Genomic DNA, 16,355 nt, shown 5'->3' with positions numbered 1-16,355 from the left:
CGGCCCCGCCCCGGCGGGTCCTCCCGCGCCGCCAAGATGGCGCAGGCCCTCTCGGCCGAGGAGTTCCAGCGGCTGCAGGTTGGGTCGAGGCCCCGGGGGGCGGGAGGGGGGGTCCCGATACCGGCCTCCCCCCCCGCCCCCCCCCAACCTCGCCGGGCTTTCCCGCCCTCTTCCTTCTCGCAGGCGCAGCTGCTGGAGCTACGGACGGAGAACTACCGCCTGTCGGACGAACTGCGGAAAAACGGCGCCGGTTAGAGGAGGAGGGGGGGGAGGGATGAAGGGGGGAGGAACCGGGGGGGGAGGGAAGGATTTGGGGACCTGACGGCCCATGTCCTCCGCCCCCCCCCCCCTTTTTCAGAGCTCTCGGGGCTGCGGCAGCGGGTGCAGGCGCTGGATAAGGACCTTGCTAAAGCCAACAAGGTGCGGGGAGCCCCGGGGCCTGGGCTCTCACCGGTTCCGCCCCCCCTCACACACACACCCCCCGCCCGCCCCGGTTCCGTTGTGACATTCCCGCCCCCCCCAAGCCCTTTTCTTTCTCTTGTAGGCCCTCAGCAAGAGTAAGAAGGCCCAGGTGGGTGCTGGGGGTGCGTCTGGGGATGTTGGAGGGTGTCTTGTTGGGGGTGTCTCTGGGGGTGCTGGGGGGTGTTCGTGGGTGCTGGGGGTGTCTCTGTTGGGGCTATGGAGGTGCTGGGGGGGCATCTGTGGGAGCTGCGGGGGTGCCTGGGTGTTGGGGGTGTCTCTGGGGGTGCTGGGGGGGTCTCTGTAGGGTGTCTGTGGGTGCTAGGGGGGTGTCTGTGGGAACTGCGGGGGTGTTTGGGGGTGCTGCAGGGGTGTCTCTAGGTGTGCTGGGGCGTCCTTGTGGGGGGTGTCTCTGTGGGTGCTGGGGGGGTGTCTGTGGGTGCTGGGGGTGTTTCTAGGGGTGCTGGGGGGCATTGTGGGAGGTGCTTCTGTGGGTGCTGAGGGGGTGTCTGTGGAGAGCGTTTCTGTGGGTGCTGGGGGGTTGTGTGCAGGTGTTGGGGGTGCCTGTGGGTGTGTCTATGGGTGCTGGGGGTGTCTCTGTGGGTGCTGAGGGGGTGGCTGTGATTGCTGGGGGGTGTCTGTAGGGGGGGTCTCTGTGGGTGCTGGGGATGGTGGTCCTGGGTGGGGTGTTGGGAGGGTCCTGGGGGGGGGCCCTAGAAGTTCTCTAGAGTTTCTGGGGGGGCCGTGGGGATTCTCTGGTGGGTTTGGGGGGTCACGGGAGGTCTTGAGGGGCCCCGGGCTGAGTATCTGCAGGGCTGTGTAAGGTTGTGTGTCTCCTGGGGGGTGTCTGCAGAGGGCCTGGGGGGGGGTGGGGGGCGTGGGTCCCAGCCACTGGAGCTGTGTTGGGGGGGCGTGTGTCCCCCGTGTCCCCCCCCCCCCCCAGGAGGTGGAGGCGCTGCTGGGAGAGACGCGGATGCTACAGGGGAAGCTGCAGAGCCAGGAGGATGATTTCCGTCTCCAGAACAGCACCCTGCTGCGCGAGCTGGCCAAGGTGGGGGTCACCCCCCCCTCCCTCCCCCCCAGGGACCCCCATACCCCCTCCCCACGTCCCCCAGGCCATCACGGGGGGGGATCCCCCTAAATCCCCCTTGGGCCTCCCAGTGCCATCTCGGGGGGGGGGGGGGTGTTCTAATGTTGTGGGAGCTTTAGCCTCACCCAGGGATTCCCTGAGGGTCTCCAATATAATTTTCGGGGGGGGGGGGAACAAGGGGGGGGTCTCTTGATATCTTTTTCTGGGGTGCCCAGTGTCACCACAGCAGGGTCCCGAGGGGAGGGGGGGGCCTGGGAAGGTTCTGACCTGGTGGGGGGGTGGTCCCAGCTCTGTGCACAGATCGAGACACTGGAGGAGGAGAACCGGCGGCTGCGGGAGGGGGGGCCCCCAGGACCCCCCCGTGACCCCTCATTCTCCGCGGAGCCCCCCCAGGATGGGACCAGCAGTGACAGCGGGGCCCCCCCGGCCCGTACAGACTGTGAGGGGGTGCATGGAAGTGGGAGGGGGGAGGGGAGAGCTCTTTTGGGGGTGTTTAGGGTTTGGGGGTGTTCTGGGAACCTTCCCAGGGGGGTGTTGGGGTGCCTGAGAGTTTGGAGGGGGGGTATCCGGGGGGGGGGGGGGATTGTTCCTAGGGGTGTTATTGTTGTCCTGGGGGGCAGAACGTGGGGTCTCTATGGGGCATAGGCATGTCCGTCAGGTAGATATGGAGATTTTGGGGGGGGGTTACAGATCTCTGGGGGGGGCTGTGGGTCTGACACACCCCGACACCCCCCCCCTCGCAGCCCCCCCGGAGCCCCCCAAGGAGCTGCAGCCGGCGGAGGAGGGGGCTGGAGGCGACGTTCCCCCCAGGGAACCCCCAGCACCCGCTGCCCAGGTGTGGTGGGAGGGGTGGAGTATGGGGTGTGTAGGGGGCCGGGGGGGGGGTCTATAGAGGATCTGGGGGGGGTAAAGAGCTTGGGGGGCTGCGTTGGGGATGGGGGGGAAGAGATCCTGGGGGGACTGGGGCTTGGGGATCTATAGGGGTTCAGGAAAATTTGGGGGTGATAGGAGAGATGGGGGGGCACATATGGGGGGGTTGGATCTATATAGAGGTGGGGGCTTTTATAAGGAGGGTTTTGGGGGAATGTAAATTAAAAATAGAATTAAAATTAATCGGGGGGGGGAGTGCGGGGGTGCTACGAAGGTGTAGGGGATGTATAGGTGAAATATAGGGGATGGGGGGGTGGTTTTTGGGGGGGTCTCACGGCGTCTATTGCAGGCGGAGGTGGCCCGGCTTCAGGCAGAGGTGGCCGAGGTAAGGGGGAGGGGGAAGGGCGCTTTTGGGGGGCCCTGAGGAGGATTTAAGGGGGGGGGGGGAGAGGGTTCCATAGGGAATTTGGGAGGGGGGGAGTTCCAGAGGGATATGGGGGGGGGGGTGGGGGGGGTGGGGTGCTCCTGGGGGACCTTAGTGGAGTCTGGAGGGACTTTTGGGGTTTCATGGGGGGGGGTGTGTCTTGGGGTAGTCCCAGAGGGATTTGGGGGTGTCCCAGGAGGATTTCTGGGGTCTCGGAGGAGCTGGGGGCACTTTGGGGGTTTGGGGGGGCCCTCAGTGGGGTTTGGGGGGATTTGGGGGGTCATTTTTCTTCTTCAATAGTGATTTTTGCGTCTGCCCTTCCCAGCTGACGGAGGAATTGAGGAAGAAACAGGAAAGGTAAGAAATATTGGATTTGCTGGGGGGGGGGGGGGCTGTTTTAAGGGTTAAATATGGGATTTTATGAGTTTTTTCCCTATTTTTATTATTTTTATTTTTTTTTTTCCCAGTTTCCTTCAGCTGCAGGTGGAGAAGGAGACGTTGCTCAGGGACAGTCGGTAGGTGGTTCCTGGAGATTCTGAGACCTATGGGGGGGGGGGGGGCGGAATAATACCTGGAACTCCCCCCGGATGCTTGGGTGTCGTCCGTCCCCCCCGCCCCCCCCCCCAGGACGGAGGCGGAGGAGCTCCGGGCCCGGCAGGACAAGGAATTTCGGGAGCTCCAGGCTCAGAACCAGCAGCTGCAGCGGGAACTGGAGGCCGCAACCCAGGTTGGGGGGGCTTTGGGGGGTTTTTTTTGGGGGGGGGGGGGGCAGATCCAGCCCCTTACGGCTCCATGGGGGACGTATGCATTTGTATGGTCTCTACGTATAGATGGGGGGGTCTATATAGGCCTGTGGGGCAGCTGGTGGCCCCGGGGCAACCTTCTCTGGGTGGCCCGGAGTAGCTCTATAGGGCCCCGAGTGGTGCTGCTGGATGCTATAGATCTCTATAGGATCCTATAGATTTTAAAGATGGGGGGGGGGGGGGTGGTTCAGATCCACCCTGGGGGACTGGAGGGGCATTCTATGGGGGGGAGGGGGCAGATGCAGCTCCTTATGGCTCCACGGGAGACATATGGGATCTATATGATCTGTATGTATAGATGCGGGGGTCTATACAGTCCTGTGGGGCAGCTGGTGGCCCTGGGGCAGCCTTTTCTGGGTGGCCCAGAATAGCTCTATACGGCCCCGAGCGGTGCTGCTGGATCCTATAGGTCTTTGTAGGATCCTATAGATCTCTATAGGATCGTATAGGTCCTAAAGAGAGTGTGTGTGTGTGTGTGTGTGTGTTCAGATCCACCCTGGGGGACTGGAGGGGCATTCGGGGGACGGGAGGGGGCAGATCTAGCTGTTTATGGCTCCATGGGGGACACATGGGATCTATATGGTCTCTACGTATAGACGGGGGGGTCTATACACTACTGTGGGGCAGCTGGTGGCCCCGGGGCAACCTTCTCTGGGTGGCCCGGAGTAGCTCTATAGGGTCCTAAGCAGTGCTGCTGGATCCTATGGGACTCTATAGGTGTCTATGGGGTCACAGAGGTTTCTATAGGACCCTATAGGATCCTATAGGTCCTAAAGAGGGGTGTTGGGGGGGGGGGGGGGGCAGGCAGAGGGGGGGCTGCGGGAGCGGAGCGGGGTCCTGGCCCAGGAGCTGCAGGAGACCCAGGCCCAGCGCGACGCCCTCGACGCCCAGCTCCAGGTAGGGCATGGGGGGGGCACGACGACTTGGGGGTCCTGGGGGGCTCGGGGGGGGTGGTGGTTGGGGTCCCCAGGGGGTTTGGTGCTCCCCAGGGGGTGGTTTTGGGTCCCTTGGGGGGGGGGGGGGATGTTGGGGTCCCCTCTGCACCTATCACACTGTCCTTGGCGGGGGGGGATTGGGAATCTATGGGGGGGGGTTAGGGTTCCCCAAGGTGCTTCCGAGCCCAGCCCTGGGGGGTTTTGGGGGTCCCCGGGTGGATTTGGGGTCCCAGAGGTGCCCTGACCCTATTCTGGGGGGGGTCTTGGGGCTTTCCTGGGGGCATTTGGGGTCACCGAAGTGGCTTGGGTTGCGTGTGTCCCCCCAAGGCGTGCACGGGGGGGGGTGGGGGGGTGCGAGGCGTGTGCCTGCATGGGGTGGAGTGTGTGAGGCGTGTGCCCCCCCAGGCACGCATGGGGGTGCGTCCATGAGGCGTGTGCCCCCCCAGGAATGCACGGGGGGGTGTGTGCAAACCTGGTGCCCCCCAAGGTGTGCACAGGGGGGTATGTGCGAGGCATGTGCCTGCACGGGGTGGAGTGTGCGGTGTGTGTGCCCCCCCAGGGCGTGCATGGGGGTGGAGGGTGCGAGGCATGTGTCCCCCAGGCGTGTGGGGGGGGGCGTGTGCGAGTCGTGTCCCCCCCCAAGTGGGCGTGGTGGGGCATGTGCAAGGCATGTGCATGCATAGGGTGGCGTGTGCGAGTCATGTGCCTGCACGGGGGGGTGTGTGCGAGGGGGGTGCCCCCCCAGGTGTGCACGGGGGGGCGTGTGCGAGGCGTGTGCCCCCCCAGGCGTGCGTGGGGGAGCGGGACGGGCTGCGCCGGCGGCTGGCGGAGGCGGAGGCTGCCCGTGGGGAGAGCGAGCGGAGCCGACAGCAGGCGCAGGTCAGACACATGGCCCCCCCCTGGGGTGGGGGACCCCTTATGTCCCCCCTGTCCCCCCCCCCCCCCCCCAATCCTCTCTGTCCCCACAGGAGCAGGCAGCGGCCACCCAAGCCCACGCTGAGGAGCACCGGGCTGAGCTGGAGGTGAGTTGTGGGGCTATAGGGGATCCCCCCCCCCGAAAAGCAGAGGAGCCAAATGCACCCTGTGGAGGGAGCTACAAGCCCCATAGTGATCCCCCCCAACTTTGCGGGTTCTACAGAGACCCCCCTGTTTCTATAGGGATCACCCCAATACTAGAGATTCTATAGGAAACACTTGGTTCTATACAGGCCATGGCGATCTATAGGGTTTTCTGGGATTGTATAGCAGCTATAAGTATCTTATGACATTGTACAAACTGGAGGGAGTTTCTATACGTTGCGTGGGCTCAATGGCGAGTTTTAAACTCTCACGGGGTCTGGGGGAGGGGTGTGCACCAGACCCTATAGGGCTCATAAGGTCACGTATGGATTTTTAGAAACCATAGGGAGCCAGAGATGCTGAGGGATCTATAGGGATCTCTATGGGGTTGTATTGACCTGGGGGTGCTATAGGGACCCCACCGGAGCCTTTAGGGGATGCCGGGGGGGCGGGGGTGCTGTGGGACTTGTGGTCCCTGTAGAGCCCTATAGGTGCCAGGACTGGGTGTGACACCCCACCCACCCCCCCCCCGCCTCCTCCCTCGCTGTCCCCAGGGCCGGGTCGGGGAGCTGCGGGCAGCGCTGGGGGACGCCGAGCGGCAGCGGGAGCTGCAGGAGGCCGAGGGCCGGGCACTGCGACAGGTACCCCCAAATCCACCCCCCCCCCCGGGATCCCCAAACCCCCCCATCCCCCACAGCCCCTTCCATCCTCCACAGCCTCCCCCTCCCTCAGCCCCCTGGGACTCCCCAGACTCCCCTCAGCACCCACAAGTCTTTTCTGGGACCCCCCAAACTCTCTCGGGATTCCCCCAGACTCCCCTCAGCACCCACAAGTTCTCTCTGGGACCCCCCCAAAATCCTCCTGGGACCCCCCTCAGCACCCCCAAGTCTTTTCTGGGATCCCCCCAAATCCCCCCATGCCCCCCCTGAGTCCCCTCAGCACCCACAAGTCCACTCTGGGACCCCCAAAATCCCTTCAGGACCCCCCCAGACTCAGCATCCACAGGTTCTTTTTGGGACCCCCCCAAATCCCCCTTGGGATGCTTCTCAGCACCCACAAGTCCTCTCTGGGATCCCCCAGGACCCTCCCCCTGACCCTTTCTGTCCCCCCAGGAGCTGAAGGACGTCCGGGACGGGCAGCGCATCCTGGAGAAGAAGGGCAGCGCTGCGGTGAGGGGGGGTGGGTGTCGGGGGGGGGGGCTCTGGGAGGTTGGGGTCCTGCACAGGGCCGGCCATGATTCCCCCCGCTCTTGCATTGTCCCCCCCACCCCCAGCTGAAGGACCTGAAGCGGCAGCTGCAGCTGGAGCGACGTCGGGCCGATCGCCTGCAGGAGCGGCTGCAGGAGCTGCTGGCACCCACCCGCACCCGCACCGGTCAGCCGGGGGGCCAGGGTCCCCTGCAGGGTCAGGGTTGGGGGGGGCTCCCAGACACTGGGGGTCCCCTTGGAGGGGGTGGGGAGGGGCTCCTGGACCCCCAGGACCTTGTGGGGGTTGTCCTGGGTCTGTAGGTGGGGGGTTCAGGGGTGGGGGGGGGGCGGAAAAGGGATGCTGGGGGGGTCTCCCAAATACCCGAGTCCCCCTGGGGGGGCGCTCCCAGATGCCTGGGTCCCCAGGGAGGGGGTGGCAGGGTCCCCTGGGGGGGGCGCTCCCAGATGCCTGGGTCCCCGGGGAGGGGGTGGCAGGGTCCCTCGGGGGGGTGTTGGGGTAAGGTGGGTGCTGGGATGCCTGGGTCCCCTGGGGGGGGGGCTCCCCGATGCCTGGGTCCCCGGGGAGGGGTCGACAGGGTCCCTCGGGGGGTGTTGGGGTAAGGTGGGGGTGCTGGGATGCTTGGGTCCCCCAGGAATAAGGTGCTGTGGTAGCACCTGGGGTGTCCCTCTCCCCCCTCCCTAGAGCCGGAGGCGGGGGTGTGGAGCCCATCCCTGACGCCTGGGTCCCCCCTTTTTGTTCCCCCTCCCCCAGGGCTGGAGGAGCTGGGGCTGGAGGGGGGGTCCCCCGGGCGGGGACCAGGGGGTGACAGCAGCAGCCTCTCCTCCCTGGGCCGTGATGGCTCCGCCCCTGGCAGCACCAAGGTGGGCGTGGTCTGGGGGTGGGGGGCGTGGCCTGGGTAGGGGACGTGAATGGGGCTTATCCTGGGGGTGGTCAATGGAAGGGGTGTGGCTTTTTAGAAGTTGGGTGTGGCCATGCTGGGTGGGGCCGATTGTGGGTGGGGCCATCCTGGCTCCACCCTCTGCCCCCTGTGGGAGGTTGAGGCTGTGGTGTGGGTGTGGCCTTCAGCGGGGGGGGCGTGGCCTCACCGTTGGCCACGCCCCCTGAATTCCCCCTCCCTCCCTTTTCCCTCCCCCCCTTTTCCATTGCAGTCGGGCTCTGGCAGCCCCGGGGGGGGCAGCGGCGGCGGGGGGGTCCCCGGCGGTGGGGGCCTGTCCCCAGCCGAGGTGGCCGAGCTGTTCCAGCGCCTGGCCCAGAGCCAGCAGGAGCGGTGGCTGCTGGAGGAGAAGGTACTGGAGCAAACTGGGCGGGACTGGGAGGGGGACGGACACACACACACACACACACATTGAGGGGCGGGGGGGAGGGTGTGGGGGTGGTCACCACTGTGTCTGTGTGTGTGTGTCCCACCTTCCTTCCCAAGGTGCGTCACCTGGAGGTGAGCAGCGCCTCGATGGCGGAGGATCTGTGCCGCAAGAGCGCCATCATCCAGAGCTTCGTGCGTGACAGTCGCCTGGGTGAGCCCCAGACCCGCCCCCCCCCCCTTCCCTGTGACCCCGAAACCCCCCCTCCTTGCCCCGTTTCCTCACCCTCCCCTCCTCTCCCCAGAGGGGGCGGGTCCCTCTGGGCCCCCCCGTCGGGGCGCGGGGCCGGGCGAGGAGGGGCTGCGGGAGATGAACAAGAAGCTGCAGAACATGCTGGAGGAGCAGCTCACCAAGAACCTGCACTTGGGCCAGGTGGGTGGGGGGCGTGGCCTCTGCCAAAGGGGTGTGGCCTACACAGGGTGTGGCCTCGACCCCGCCCCTTTCTCTCTTTTCCCACACCCCCCTCCCTCCATTCAGGACCTGGAGGCGATGTCCCAGGAGCTGGCACGGCTCAGCAAGGAGCGGGTGGCCCCCCCCTGAGGGTGGGGCCTTCCCCGCCCCCGAGGGGGTGGAGCCTCGCCTCGCCCCGCCCCTCCCTCGTTGCAGGCCCCGCCTTCCCCCGCGGGGCTCCAGCTGGCCGGGGGGGGGCGTTGCTGCTTTAAGAGGACGTTGCCCCTTTAAGGAGGGGAGGGACCCCTCAGGAAGGCGTCGCCCCTTTAAGGGAGGCGTCGCCCCTTTAAGGGAGGCGTCGCCCGCATGTGCCCCCCTCTCTCTGTTCGTTTCCCCTCCCCAATTAATAAACCCGATGTGAAACGCTCCCCCCCGCCTCATTGGCTCTGTCCGGGGATTGGGGGGGGGGGGGGAGGTCGGGCCGTCGGGATGACGTCACGGCGCCACGCCACGCAGTGCCTGCGCCCGCCCAGTGACGTCACTTCCAGGCGGTGACCCGGATGTTGTTGCCGCCGCCGTCACCCGCCGGACGGGGACGATCGCGGCGCCGCTCCGGATCCCCCGCGCCTTCCACCGAGGTCGGGAGGAGGAGGGGGAGGGGGGACGGGACGCGGCGTGACGTCAGCACGGTGACGTAACACCTCCCCTTCCCACACATACACCACACACCCCCCAGCTTTCCCGGTAGGGGGGGCGGCGGCGGCGGCTCGGCTCCCCCCCCCCCCGGTGGCTGTTGTGCGCCTGCGCGGAGCCTCGCCCCGCCCCCGCCATGGCGGCCGTAGGGGGCGGGGCCTGTTCGGGGGGCGGGGCCCCGCTGGAGGAGGAGTGCGAGGTGGTGCGCGTGCGCGTCAAGGTGAGGAGGGGGTGGGGCTGAGGGAGGGGGCGGGGCTAGTTTGCCTGAGGGGCGGGGGCGCCACGAGGTGGGCGGGGCTATGGAGTTACCGACCTCGGGTGGGGTGGGGCGTGGCCGGCGGGGGTTTTTCCCGCCGAAGGGGTCACGTGTTGGGGTGTTGACCAATGAGGTGCGGGGGGGGGGTGTGTGGCCCGTCGCTGAGGCGACGGGACGCGGCCGCCATTTTGGGCAGCGCTGAGGGACCGGCGAGGAAGGGGGCGGGGGGGTGGCTCCGGGATCCCCGGGCACCCACCCACCGCCCCCCACTTTGACTCTGCCCGCAGAAGAGCGAGGGGCTGCTGCCCCCCGAGTTCCGCTCCTTCGCCGTCGACCCCCAGATCACCTCGCTGGACGTGCTGCAGCACATCCTGGCCCGCGCCTTCGACCTCCAGGGGTGAGAACGAGCCTTTCCCCTCATCCCCCACCCCCAGCCCCCTCATCCCCTGGGGGTGTTCTCCGTTACCAAGCACTCCCCTTTCTTATTCGTATCATCTCAGGAAGAAGAGCTTCTCCGTCAGCTTCGCAGCCCATGACCCCCAGGGCCAGGAAACCTTCGTGCCGCTGCTGAGTGATGGGGACCTGGCAGCCGCCTTCGCCTGCGCCCGGCCCACCCTGCGCCTGCGCCTCGATGTCCGGCCCCCCCCTGAGAGTGAGTCCCCCCGGCGGGGGGAGGAGGGTGGTGGGAGAGAGGGGAGCAGGGCCTGGGGGGGCACCTCGGGAGGAATAACGTTGCTCCAATCCCCATCCAACCTGGCCTTGAACTCTTCTGCGGATGGGGCAGCCACAGCTTCTCTGGGCAAGCTGGGGTGTCCTGGGGGGTGTCGGGAGGGGGCAGGGGTACCCGGGGTGGGTGTCGGGAGGGGACTGGGGTGTCCTGAGGGGTGTCGGGAGGGGGCAGGGGTGCCCGGGGTGGGTGTCGGGATGGGACAGGGGGTGTCCAGGTGCCCCAGCAAAGGGACCCAGGCCACCCCGGTGCCACAGGCCCGTTGCTGGAGGACTGGGACATCATCAGCCCCCGGGAGGTGGCGGCGGTGGAGCCCCTCCCTGAGCGCCGCTCGCTGCTGGCCGCCGCACTGCCCTTCACCCAGGCCCTGTTGGCTCAGGTGAGGGGACAAGGGGATGGGGAGGGGACACTCTGGGTTTCCGCACCCTGCTGAGACCTTATAGGGTCCCTGCTCCTGTTCCCTTGGCCATGCCAGTGGCCTCCCAGTGCTCCTAGTTCCCCTTAGGGCCCTTCCTGTGGTCTTGGTTCCCTCTCAATGTCTCCTCAGTCCTCTCCCAGTGTCCTGTAGTCCCCTCCCGCAGATCCCAGTCCCCTCCCAGTGCTCCTAATTCCACTCAGGGCCCTTTCTGTGGTCCTGGTTCCCTCCCAGGGCTCCCAGTCCCCTCCCAGTGCTCCTAGTTCCCCTCAGGGCCCTTTCTATGGTCCTAGTTGCCCCCCAGTCCCCTTCCAGTGTCTCCCAGTCCCTTCTTAGTGTTGTCTAGTCTCTTCCCAGTGCTCCCAGTGTCCCCTCAGTCCCCTCCCAGAGCTCCCAGTCCCCTCCCAGTGCTCCTAGTTCCCCTCAGGGCCCTTTCTATGGTCCTGGTTCCATGTCAGTGTCCCCCAGTCCCTCTCCCAGGGCTCCCAGTCCCCTCCCAGTGCTCATAGTTCCTCTCAGGACCCTTTCTATGATCCTAATTTCCCCCCAGTCCCCTCCCAGTGTCCCGCAGTCCGAGGGACAGGGCTCCCACTTTCCCCCTGCCGTAGCTCCCCGTTTATACACCCCTGTCCCAGCGCTGCCGGTGACACCCCCACACACCCCCACACCCCGTTTCCCCGCAGGTTGGCCGGACGCTGGCCCGGGCGCAAGCAGCCCTGGCCTGGCCGGAGGGGTCCCCCCCGTCTCCCCCAGCTCCGCCGCCATCCCCCTTCGCCCCCCTGAGCGACGCCGACCTCCGCTCCTACCTGGGACCCGGCGGGCGGCTCCTGCGCCCCCATGACCTGCGTCTCCACGTCTACCATGGCGGCGTCGAGCCCGGGCTGCGTAAGGTGGGGACCATCCCTCCCCACACAGCTCCCCAACACCCCCTCCCCCACCCCAGGGGGGTCCCTGACCTCCTGTTTTACCCCGTTTTGTCCCATTTTCTCCCCCTCCTAGGTGGTCTGGAGGTACCTGCTGAACGTTTTCCCGGCCGGGCTGTCGGGGCAGGAGCGTTTGGCTCATCTGCGGCGCAAAGCAGGCGAATATGCCACGTTAAAAGCCCTTCTGGCTGCCCGGGCGGCCCCAGCCGAGCTGGCCCTGGTGGGGGCCGCAGTCCGCAAAGACGTGGTCCGCACCGACCGGGGACACCCCTATTTCGGTGGCCCCGAGGAAGGTCACCCCCACCTGGCCGCCCTGCAAGCTCTGCTCACCACCTTCGCCCTGGGCCACCCGCGCCTCTCCTACTGCCAGGGCATGTCCGACGTGGCTGCCCCGCTGCTGGCCGTGCTGGACGACGAGGCCCAGGCCTTCCTCTGCTTCTGCTCCCTCATGAGACGCCTGGGACCCCGCTTCCGACCCGGGGGACGGGGCCTGGCCCGCGCCTTTGCCCACCTCCGCCGCCTCCTGCGTCGCGCCGACCCCCCTTTTTGGGCATTTCTGGCCGCCCGCGGCGCCCATGACCTGCTCTTCTGCTACCGCTGGCTGCTGCTGGAGCTCAAGAGGGAGTTCGCCTTCGAGGACGCCCTGCGGGTGCTGGAGATCACCTGGAGCTCGCTGCCCCCTGCCCTGCCTCCCCCCCCGGAGGGTGTCCCCCTCTTGGGGGCTCCCCTGGGGCCCCGCCGGGCTCGACGAGGGCTACGGGAGCGGCGGGGGCTGCGGCCACGGCCCCCGCGACGGCACCGCCGGCGGCAGGTGGAGGCGGCCGGCAGTCGAGGTGGCCCCCACCACCAGGGCTGTGGGGATGGTCAGGAGGGTCCTGGGAGCTCCGGTGACATCCAAGATGGTTCCAAAGTCTCCACGGACGGCCCGGAAGTTCCCGCCTGCTCCGGCGACAACCAAGAGAAACCAAAGAGCTCCGGCGATGTTCAAGAGAGCTCCAGGAACATCCAGGAGAGTCCCAAGAGCTTCAGGGATGACCAGGAGGGTCTCAAGAGCTCTGTTGACATCCAAGGTGGCTCCAAGAGCTCTGGGGGTGAGCAAGAGAAGCCTGAGGTCTTCAGGGATGTCCAGTATAGTCCTGATGGCTCCCAGAATGACCAAAAGGATCTGAAGATCTCCCTGGATGTCCGTGGTGGTGCTGCGGTTCCTGGAGATGGTCAGGGAGGCCTTAAGGTCTCCAGGGAGGTCCGTGGTGGTGCTAAGGTCCCCAGAGTCTCTAGCAATGGTGGCCGAGACCCTGATGGCCCCAAGGACGTTGGAGAAGATCCCAGTATTTCTAAGGAGGTTGACCAAGTCTCTGGTGTTCTCAAGAAGGTCCACCAAGGTGACAACGCTCTGAAGGAGATCGGCGAACAACCAAACATCTCGAAGGTGGTTTGTGGAGACCCTGATGTCTCCCCGAAGGCTGACAAAGATCCCGATGTCCCCAGGAAGCTTCGCAAAGGTCGCAGTGCCTCTAAGAAGGTACGTGAAGATCTGAAGACCCTGGAGAAGGTCGGCGATGACCACAGCCTTTCCAAGAAGGTTGGTGGAGATCCCGGCATGGCCAAAGAGATCGGCAAAGACCCCAAAGAGGTTGGCGAAGACCCCAAAGAGGTCGGCAAAGACCCCGAGGCCCCCAAAGAGGTCTGTGATGCCTTCAAGGAGGTTGGCAACACCCCCAGCTCCCCCAAAGAGGTCAGTGAAGACCCCGAAGAGGTATGTGACGACCCCAGCGTGGGCAGGGAGGCTGCTGATGCAACCGAGGACCCTTGGGGGGGCGGTTGGGCCTGGGAGGACTCGTGCTCTTCTTCCTCCTCCTCCTCCTCTTCCTCCTCCTCGTCCTCTGAGGAGGAGGTGGGTCTGGAGGACGATGGGGCGCCGCTGCCGCCGCCGGAGGAGCTGGGGCAGGGGAACCCTTTCCTCCTCTTCCTCTGCCTGGCCATGCTGCTGGAGCAGCGGGAGGCTGTCATGGCGCGGGCTGGTGACTACAACGAGGTGGCCATGCACTTCGACCGCCTGGTGCGGCGTCACCACCTGCCCCGCGTCCTGCACCGCGCCAAGGGGCTCTTCGCCCGCTACCTGGAGGGCTGGGGGGGTGCGCCCCCGGGGGGACCCGCCACGGGCTAAGGGGGGGCTGGGGGATGGGGCTGGGGGTGGCCCCGGGGGCCTGCTGGGATCCCACGGGGACCGGGGGACAAGGTGGGTTCTCCATGGACACCAGGTGGGGAGCTGTGGGTCCTCTTTGTGGACCCCTAGGTCAACATGGAGATGTGTGGGACGATGTGGAGACCCCATAGACATCTCATGGGGAGATGTAGGTCCTCTTTGGGGACCCCTAGGCCACCATGGGGAGCCCTAGGTCAGCGTGGGGACATGTGGGACATGTTTATGGGGACCCCATAAACATCTCATAGGGACACATAGGTCCTCTTTGGGGAGCCCTAGGTCAACACGGAGACGTGTGGGACAATGTGGGGACCCCGTAGACATTCCATGGGGAGCCCATGGTCAACGTGGGGACATGTGGGAGAATGTGGGGACCCCATAGACATCTCATGGGGAGCTGTAGGTCCTCTTTGGGTACCCCTAGGTCAACATGGAGATGTGTGGGACAATGCGAGGACCCCGTAGACATCTCATGGGGACCTGTAGGTCCTCTTTGGGGACCCCGTAGACGTCCTTGGGGAGCCCATGGTCAACGTGGGGATGTGTGGGAGAATGTGGGGACACCACAGACATCTTATGGGGACCTGTAGGTCCTCTTTGGGGACCCCATAGACGTCCTCGGGGAGCCATAGGTCCTCTTTGGGGACCGTTGACCACCGTGGGGACCCCGTAGGGCAACGTGTGGGACCTGTAGGGCACCATGGGGACTGTAGCTCCTCTTTGAGGACACCGAGGCCAACGTGGGGACCCATAGGGCAGCGTAGAGACCCCCCAGACACCCCATGGTGACCCATAGGTCCCTTCTGAGGAGCCTTGGAGCAGCAGAGGGACCCCAGAAACACCCTGTAGGTCACCATGGGTGCCTATAGGTGACCACGGGGGCCTTGGAGACACCCCATGGGACCTATAGGTCCACACAGAGACCCCATAGATCCTCCTTGGGAAGCCCTTGGGCCCCCGTAGGCCCCACAGACCCCCCCCAGAACCCCCTAGATCCCCACGGTTGGGTTCAGAGACGTCCCAGTTTGGACCAGGACAGCCCAGGGCTTCCACTCTGGGGTTCTATGCCACCTTGGGGCATCCCAGTATAGACCAGTATGAGGCACTACGATGACCCAGCTAGGAACTCCTTGGATCTACGTCGCCTCAGGCCAGACCAGTATGGACCAGGAAGGGTTTGGGGGCCCAACTGGGAGCCCCACGTGTGCATCACCTTGGGTTGGGCCAGTACAGACCAGTACAGCATCCCAACTGGGATCACTGCCTTGACACGGCCTTCAGCCATCCCAGCACGGACCAGTGTGGACCAGTACGGCAGCCCAACTGGGAGCTCTTCACGCGCGTGGCCTTGCCTCCTCCCAGTATGGACCAGCACAGACCAGTTCAAGCATCTTGCCCAGGATCTCTTCACGCGCGTGGCCTTGCCTCCTCCCAGTATGGACCAGTACAGCGTCTCACCCAGGATCTCTTCACCCGCGTGGCCTTTTGTCCTCCCAGTATGGACCAGTATGGACCAGTACAGCATCTTGCCCGGGATCTCTTCACCCGCGTGGCCTTTTGTCCTCCCAGTATGGACAAGTATGGACCGGTAGGGCACCCTGACTGGGATCTTAATGCACATACGGTTTCTCCCAGTATGGACCACTGCAACCCAGTTCCTGGCCCGGCCCCCCCCTTTCCCCCCCCGCCCTGGGTGCCTTCTGACCCCCCTCCTTCCTTATTTATTGCCCCCCCCCCCCGTGCCCCCCCATCCTGGGGGAGGGACCCAGGCGTCCGGGGGGCTGTGAGGTGCCGACAGCGCGAATAAACCTGACACCCACGACTGTCATTTGGGGGTTCCCAGTATGGACTGGGGGGGGCTCCCAGTGTAGACGGGGGAAGGGTAAGGGCTGTCCTAGTCCATACTGGAAAGGGAGAAGGGCTCCCAGTATGGACTGGGAAGGGGCCGGGGGCTCCCAGTGTGGAGCGGGAAGGGAGGTGGGTGCCTGGTTTGTGCTGGGAAGGAAAATGGGGCTCCCAGTATAGACTGGGGAAGGGTAAGGGCTGTCCTAGTCCATACTGGAAAGGGAGAAGGGCTCCCAGTATGGACTGGGAAGGGGCCGGGGGCTCCCAGTGTGGAGCGGGAAGGGAGGTGGGTGCCTGGTTTGTGCTGGGAAGGAAAATGGGGCTCCCGGTATGAACTGGGGGGGCTCCCAGTATAGACTGGGGAAGGGTAAGGGCTGTCCCAGTCCATATTGGAAAGGGATAGGGGCTCCCAGTATGGACTGGGAAGGGGCTGAGGGCTCCCAGTGTGGACTGGGAAGGGATTACAGTTCTTAGTCCATACTAGGAAGGGGCTGCAGGCTCCCAGTATGAACTGGGGAGCTCCCAGTATGGACTGGGAAGGGGTTGCGGTCTTCGTTGCGATGGGGGAAGGGGAGATGCCTGGATGCCTGGGTCCCCAGTTTGGGTGGGGGTGGTACTGGGATCTTCCCCGTGCTCCCAAGTCCCTCCCAGTATCTCCAGTTTTAGTCCTATTGCTGCCTGCATTGGCTGA

General features: G+C 65.5%; 2 protein-coding genes across 2 annotated transcripts; both read left to right on the top strand.

Annotated features, from left to right (window-relative positions):
• Positions 1-36: 36 nt before the first annotated feature.
• On the top strand, positions 37-9,027 carry GRIPAP1 (GRIP1 associated protein 1). The gene is made up of 22 exons (XM_074167907.1): positions 37-78; positions 184-250; positions 359-420; positions 545-571; positions 1,403-1,510; positions 1,838-1,988; positions 2,293-2,384; positions 2,769-2,804; positions 3,169-3,200; positions 3,311-3,358; positions 3,471-3,570; positions 4,451-4,543; positions 5,368-5,460; positions 5,550-5,603; positions 6,195-6,281; positions 6,753-6,809; positions 6,914-7,013; positions 7,599-7,708; positions 7,997-8,134; positions 8,269-8,362; positions 8,454-8,581; positions 8,687-9,027. The coding sequence occupies exons 1-22, from the start codon at positions 37-39 to the stop codon at positions 8,747-8,749; spliced, it is 1,782 nt and encodes a 593-aa protein (XP_074024008.1). The 3' UTR covers positions 8,750-9,027.
• Positions 9,028-9,428: 401 nt separating this feature from the next.
• Positions 9,429-13,780, top strand: TBC1D25 (TBC1 domain family member 25). The gene is made up of 6 exons (XM_074167905.1): positions 9,429-9,512; positions 9,836-9,945; positions 10,049-10,200; positions 10,533-10,654; positions 11,374-11,580; positions 11,690-13,780. Exons 1-6 carry the CDS (start codon positions 9,429-9,431, stop codon positions 13,778-13,780), a joined length of 2,766 nt encoding a protein of 921 aa, XP_074024006.1.
• The last annotated feature ends 2,575 nt before the right edge of the window (positions 13,781-16,355 follow it).

Source organism: Numenius arquata, unplaced genomic scaffold, assembly GCF_964106895.1.
Source record: "Numenius arquata unplaced genomic scaffold, bNumArq3.hap1.1 HAP1_SCAFFOLD_853, whole genome shotgun sequence".
Taxonomy (NCBI): domain Eukaryota; kingdom Metazoa; phylum Chordata; class Aves; order Charadriiformes; family Scolopacidae; genus Numenius; species Numenius arquata.
The sequence above is the reverse complement of the archived record's forward strand: the minus strand, read 5'-3'. Positions and strand labels throughout refer to the sequence as shown.

What these genes read in the sequence shown, in the direction of transcription:
- GRIPAP1 (XM_074167907.1), top strand. Translation starts at nt 37, where the DNA reads ATGGCGCAGGCCCTCTCGGCCGAGGAGTTCCAGCGGCTGCAG. An exon ending in AGAAGAAGGGCAGCGCTGCG is followed by an intron (nt 6,810 to 6,913) that starts GTGAGGGGGGGT and finishes CCCCACCCCCAG; the next exon opens with CTGAAGGACCTGAAGCGGCA. An exon ending in GGTGGCTGCTGGAGGAGAAG is followed by an intron (nt 8,135 to 8,268) that starts GTACTGGAGCAA and finishes TTCCTTCCCAAG; the next exon opens with GTGCGTCACCTGGAGGTGAG.
- TBC1D25 (XM_074167905.1), top strand. Translation starts at nt 9,429, where the DNA reads ATGGCGGCCGTAGGGGGCGGGGCCTGTTCGGGGGGCGGGGCCCCGCTG. An exon ending in CGCGCCTTCGACCTCCAGGG is followed by an intron (nt 9,946 to 10,048) that starts GTGAGAACGAGC and finishes GTATCATCTCAG; the next exon opens with GAAGAAGAGCTTCTCCGTCA. An exon ending in CCCAGGCCCTGTTGGCTCAG is followed by an intron (nt 10,655 to 11,373) that starts GTGAGGGGACAA and finishes GTTTCCCCGCAG; the next exon opens with GTTGGCCGGACGCTGGCCCG.